General features: G+C 35.8%; 1 protein-coding gene across 1 annotated transcript in view; it reads left to right on the top strand.

Annotated features, from left to right (window-relative positions):
• Nucleotides 1-4,288: 4,288 nt before the first annotated feature.
• The window catches only part of MAPK6 (mitogen-activated protein kinase 6), a 19,672-nt gene continuing 17,446 nt past the window's right edge, over nucleotides 4,289-6,514 (top strand). Inside the window, 1 exon segment of the mRNA XM_007935161.2 lies at nucleotides 4,289-4,843. Coding sequence (XP_007933352.1) covers nucleotides 4,289-4,843 — 555 coding nt within the window.

The following is a 6,514-nucleotide window of genomic DNA, read 5'->3' as shown; positions in this document are numbered from 1 at the left end:
AACAACAACAACAACAACAACATAAAAGCTTTGTTTCTCTAGAAAATCTAACCTAAGACAATCCTCTCTAGAGGAATTAGCATTTTATTAATGAATACTACATTCTCTTTTCAGAGCATTCTCATATTTCTAGAAAGATTATTTGAGGCTTTTGCTATAGTCTTTATCATTTGAGTGCATAATGAAGATTGCAGTTCTCAGTCTAGGCATAAGCTCCTTACCTTCCCATCAGGGATTTTTGCCCACTCCCTACCCCTATGTTGACCAGTCATTGAGATTTCTGGCATGGGCTTTTCATTCTTGTAATTGTTTCTGGTTTGTGATGCTTCTTATTCTTGACCAGAATTTGCTGTGGCAGATGTGAAAGGAGGACTTGAGTAGAGAACTCTCATTCTTGTGGCAACTACCTATTATAATCTGGCTGCAGTGTGTACTATAGTGCTATTCTATGAGATTCTTGTGGAGTTTTTGACAAAGTATTATTGAAATGTGCCTGAACATTACTGTTCTATTAGTGAAATAGAAGCTTAAGAGAGAACTTAATAGATTTTACACTTATTTCAGTTGGCGTTTGCAGAACTGACTTAAAAATGTACATTTATTGAAAACTTAAAATTTGAGTTTTACCTAAATTAAGGCAGGAAGGTGGGTGTGAACAAACGTTCTATTTCAGGTAGAGACTAGAAATGTAAAATTTTAGAAGCATCGGAACCTTTGAAAAATTCTGTTTTTCTAGAATATTTGGTACGGAATAGAAAATACCACGATGTGTAAAAATAGAAAACATTAATATGCAGCATTATTTAAAGCCCTTTAAAAACCTGAAGTACTTTTTTTTAACTCAAAAGTTTATTTAGCACAGGCTTTAATCATTTAAATGTTACACAGCGAATAGACTGGTAAACTACAGAAATTTTAGGAGTCTGCATTTTTATTTATTTATTTATTTTTTGCTAACTTCTGAAGCAGGCAAAAACTTCCAGACAGAAAGCATTTCTGTAATAGTGAAACAAAGAAAGCTATTATCCTGTTAATGTCCTTCACAGTATTAAGCAGATAAAAGATGCACTCATATATTAAAAGAGCTAAGGGATAATGGGTATAAATTTTTGTTAAATAAAATTTTTGTCATAAGGAATATTTATTAGTCTCTGAGTTACCAACATTAGTTTCTCTGTGTGTACTTTTTTTTTTTTAAACATTTGTGGATGATTTCTCAGAATTGAAGATTTGCTCAGTTTGAGGCACATGCTGTTTCTGTTGTTATATTTTTCAGAATCTTGTATTTGCACTTGTGAAATATGTAAGAATATGAATCAGACAAGGCGTAAAGGCAAAGTCCATATTGTGCAAAAAGCCTCACCATCTGTATTGCACAGGTGATGTTGGGAGTGCTAGTAGTCTTCTTAAGCCACATCTGAAGGTGATGGAAAGTCATCACATCTTCAAGTTCAGAACGGGCTGCTTTATTTCATAATCTAACAGTTTTAGCATTGCTTTTAATGGTTAACTCTTTGAATAAAAATACTACATCTTTCTCACTTCCAATCCCTTCAGACCCAATCAGAAAATAATGCTGTATATACACCTGTACTAGTTTCTAGATGAAAAATCAGCAACGGAAGGCTTTCCATTTAAGGTTGATGCTGTATGTTACCTGTCTTATATGTATAGACATTAAATGAGATACTACACTGGCCTCCTTGTTTGTTCTCAAGCATAAGACACACACTCCCCTTCAGTGGCTATCATGTGCCTCTGTCTGAAGCACTTTCCCCACCTAGCATCCCTATGGCCCTCATATTCCCTTGCTTCCTCCTTTGGAGCTTTGTTCCAGTACCACTTTATCAGAGAGGCTTTCCTTGACCACCCTTCCTATTCTAGCCCTTTCCTGCTTTATTTTTTCCCATAGCATTTATTGTCATCTCACAACTGTTTATTTTGCTTATTTATTTGCTGGTCTTCTCCTGATACAATATGAGCTCGATGAGGAGGGAGGGATTTTTGTCTGTATTCCCACGCCAAGAACATTACCTGATACTTATAACACTGTTGTTGTTGTTATGTGCCGTTGAGTCGGCCCCGACTCATAGCGACCCTTCCTTGGGTTTCCGAGGCAGTATCACTATAGAAGTAGGATTGCCCAACCTTCCTTCTGAGGAGTGGCTGGTGAGTTTGAACTGCCAGCCTTCTGGTTAGCAGTCAAGTGCCTTAGGCACTATGCTACCAGAGCTCCTACTGATAACACTAGGTGCTTGTTAAATATTTGTTGAATGAACGAATAACTACACTGGTGTTTTATATTAATACTGTATGAATATTTTTGAACTATGAATATATATTAGTTTGTGATCTTACATTAGAGGTTGCAGTATAGTTTATCTGCCCATTCATCTTTCAGATGAATATAACTCACTTATCTATTCTTCTATTGTTGAAAGTTTAGGCTATTTCTTCTTTTTAACATTATCCCCTCCCCAGAAAAATATGTATGTATTCAGGCCTTTCTCTCTTTATTGTGCTTCACTTTATTGCATTTCGCAGATAGTACATTATTTACAAATTGAAGGTTTGTGGCAACCCTGTGGTGAGCAAGTCTTTTAGCACCATTTTTCCCACAACATGTACTCACTTCTTGTCCCTGTGTCACATTTTTGTAATTCTCACAGTATTTCAAACTTTTTAATAATGCTGTTACGCACTTAATAGACTACAGTGTAGTGTAACCATAACTTTTATATGCACTGGAAAGCAAACAAACAAAAAAATGGTGTGACTCACTGTATTGCAGTAGTCTGGAACCAAACCTGCAGTATCTCCAAGGTATGCCCGTATGTTCACTTGCAAGCATTTATCTAGGAAGTATACCTTGAAGAATTGCCAGGACATAAAGTATGCTATCTATTTACTACTTTATACCAAATTGCTCTTTGAAATTCTTTTACTAATTTAAATTTCCACCAGTATTGTATGAAAGTTTCTGTTTTTCTACATTCTTCTTCAAACTTGATACAATAAACTCTAAAAATGTTTTTCCAATCTGAAATATTATCCTTGTGAGGTAATTTGATTTTTCTGGTTACCACTGAAGCTAAATACCTTTTCATAAGTTTATCCACTGTTCACATTCACTCTATTATAAATTGAGGAGCATGCTTTGCAAATTCTCATTTATAAGTTAGATTTTTGTTCATTTGGATATTGATAGGCCTGCTTAGTTAATGTTCTTTAACAAATTAACACATTGTAGCCTTATTATATGTTCTTTTAGAGAAAAATCAAAAATTCTAAAGAGTTCTGTAAAGTATTAGGAACTTTCCCTCAGCTTTTTGGTATTTGAGAAATGGTACAACTTAATGAGCCCAAGTGTTGTAAAGAATCTAGTAAGGTAAGGTCTAGAACCTGTGTAGTGTATGTGCTGCTTACAACATGAATAGCTGTTTTTGATTATGGGTAATATTTTTACCTAGACTATAAATAAGCTATAAATAAGAGTATAAATAAACTACTACCAGTAGTAGTTTATTGCTAAATGCACAGTCCTTGGCATTTTTTAAAATTATGGTAAATATATATGCATTCATGATATTTTATAAAGTTGAAGAAAAGTGCATTTCTTGCATTGGTGACTCTTCTTCCTTTTTTTCATCCCCTAGGTTGTATCGGAGTAAGATGGACGGTAGCTTTGATTGTGATTGTGGTGAGCTGGAGCCACCTGATCACTAACAAAAGACATCTGTTAACCAACAGCCGCCAGGGCTTCCTGTTGAAAAATATAGCAACAAAGGAAGAAAAGAAGCAAAACGGAAATAGTGCTTACCAGCACCTTAGAAAGATGCTGCTCAGGACCAGTCCAACACTGAATGTATCTGCACTGTGAGGAGAATGTTCATAGAAGCCTGTTGTGTGCATATTTATTCACATTTTTGTTAAATGTTAAATCGTTTAGCACAGTAAATCTGAGTGCATAGTATGTCATTTCATTCCATTTGAGTTTCTTGAGTGTTTTCTTTAAATGTCTGCAGAGTTGCTGCCCCTTTCTTGAACTATGAGTACTGCAATCTTTTTAATTCTCAATATGAGTAGAGCTTTTTGAGCTTTAAATCTAGGGGGAACTCAACAGGCCTAGTTGGCATATGCAATGAACATCAAGAAACCATCCTGCTGTGGAAGCAAAATTATTTTTCTTCTCCCTTTTTGAAAGATCTTTCCTTTTGATGCCAGTTTTCTTCCTTGTTTACACAAGTTTAACAGTTCGAAAGGAAAAGGCAATAGTAGGGGTTTCAAAATGGCAGAGAAATTTGAAAGTCTCATGAACATTCATGGTTTTGATCTGGGCTCTAGGTATATGGACTTAAAACCATTGGGTTGTGGAGGCAATGGCTTGGTTTTTTGTGCTGTAGACAATGACTGTGACAAAAGAGTAGCCATCAAGAAAATTGTCCTTACTGCTCCCCAGAGTGTCAAACATGCTCTACGTGAAATCAAAATTATTAGAAGACTAGACGCTGATAACATTGTGAAAGTGTTTGAAATTCTTGGTCCCAGTGGAAGCCAGTTAACAGACGATGTGGGCTCTCTTACTGAACTGAACAGTGTTTACATTGTTCAGGAGTACATGGAGACAGACTTGGCTAATGTGCTGGAGCAGGGCCCTTTACTGGAGGAGCATGCCAGGCTTTTCATGTATCAGCTGCTACGTGGGCTCACGTATATTCACTCTGCAAATGTACTGCACAGAGATCTCAAACCAGCGAATCTTTTCATTAATACTGAAGACTTGGTGCTGAAGATAGGTGACTTTGGTCTTGCACGGATCATGGATCCCCATTATTCCCATAAGGTACGTGTAAAGCAGACTAAGACTGGCCTTTAAATTAATACGCATTACCAAATATAGGTACTTGTATGTCATTTATATATTGTAGCAGACTTTTTTATTGATTGTATTCAACTTTACATTACTATTTGATACAGATTTACTTTTGTAATCTCCCTGTGTTTGAAACAAAAGTAGATCCTGATTAGATACAAATTCCCAAAAGTGCATAGTTATTTATTATAACGAATTAGTGAAAAATACTTGAATTCTCCCTCATTTAAAAGTGGGATTTTTTTCTGGGGCATAAATGTGGTTCTGTATAAAGGTAGGTTATATATCTCTTTTGAGTCTGTATTATTTAGTTATGCCTTATTTAAGTGCAAACCTAATTAATTTGAAATCTAAATTGCCGTGAAGATAAAATAGGCAGTAAGAATACCTAAAAGGATTCATAACGACTTTCCCTAGGGTAGCAACCTGCCTTTGTATAACAATTTAATAATATTTTCCAAGCAGAACCCTGGTCTTTTAGTTGTCGAATGAAATGATATCTGGAACCCTGATGTTTAAGACAGGAACATGTAGCTGCTTTGGTTATAGCAAGCCCTGGAGAGTCTTGCTTGCGTAACTACTTCCCATGTAGTTGTTAGTTGCCATTGAGTTGATTTTGACACTCACGGTGACGCCATGTGTTATAGTGTAGAACTGCTCCGTAGGGTTTTCTTGCCTGTAATCTTAACTGAAGCAGATCACCAAGGCTTTTCTTCATGGTACCACTGGGTGGGTTTGAACCACCAACCTTTAGGTTAGCAGTTGAGCACAGACCATTTGCATCTGATTTCTTATAGCATGAGTCTAAAATAAGCATACTCCCCCCTCCAAAAAAAAACCTTTTCATTCATATGATTTATCTCAAATTAAGTATATCTTAATATTTAAAAATCTTTAACATAGAAATTGAGTAGTAAAATGAAATGAATGACTACATCCTTTTTATGGGTCACAATGATGTATAGTAGATAGCACACTGAACTAAGAGTTACACTATCAAAACTGAGTTTCATTTCTGTATCTAACATATGACCTGAATCAGATCCTTTAATCTATCTCAGTGTTATCATACCTGTAAGATGGGATTAATACCTGCCTTCCTGATTTTTCAGAGGGCTCTTTTCAGGATTAAATAATTCAGTGTATGTATAAATATTTTTTGTCTACTGCTCTATAAATGTAAAGTATTAAAATAGATTGGTTACTACTGTGCTACCTAATAGAGCCAGCCAGGTACTCTGGGTGGTCAGTAAGGAGATTGGCATTGGCTTATAAGTTGCATCTCTGATGCTCTTCTCTGTCGTTCTCCCAATGACCTCATGACCTCAAGTGTACCTACTCCTTCTAGCTCCTTTTCTGAAGTGTATGTTGAATGCATGGTGCCTAGAGTTAGTACTGAATTCTTATAATGTGTTTCGGTCAGTAGGTTTCATGTGAATATCGTCTTATAGGTGATCTATCCCAGGGAGAATTCACCTGCATTCAGCCACAATAAGTGCATGAGCCTAGAAAACAGGTTTCATAAATTACCATATCTTTAGATTAAGGATTCTTTTTTTTTTTTAATTGTGATTTGGGTGAAAGTTTACAGAGCAAATTCACTTTCCATACAGCAGTTCACATACACTTTGTCTCATGACA

The sequence above is a fragment of the Orycteropus afer genome, unplaced genomic scaffold (genome assembly GCF_000298275.1).
Source record: "Orycteropus afer afer isolate SDZICR_OR568_19922 unplaced genomic scaffold, OryAfe1.0 scaffold00026, whole genome shotgun sequence".
NCBI classification, from domain to species: domain Eukaryota; kingdom Metazoa; phylum Chordata; class Mammalia; order Tubulidentata; family Orycteropodidae; genus Orycteropus; species Orycteropus afer.
Note: the sequence above shows the minus strand (reverse complement) of the source record. Positions and strands in the feature narration are given on the sequence as shown.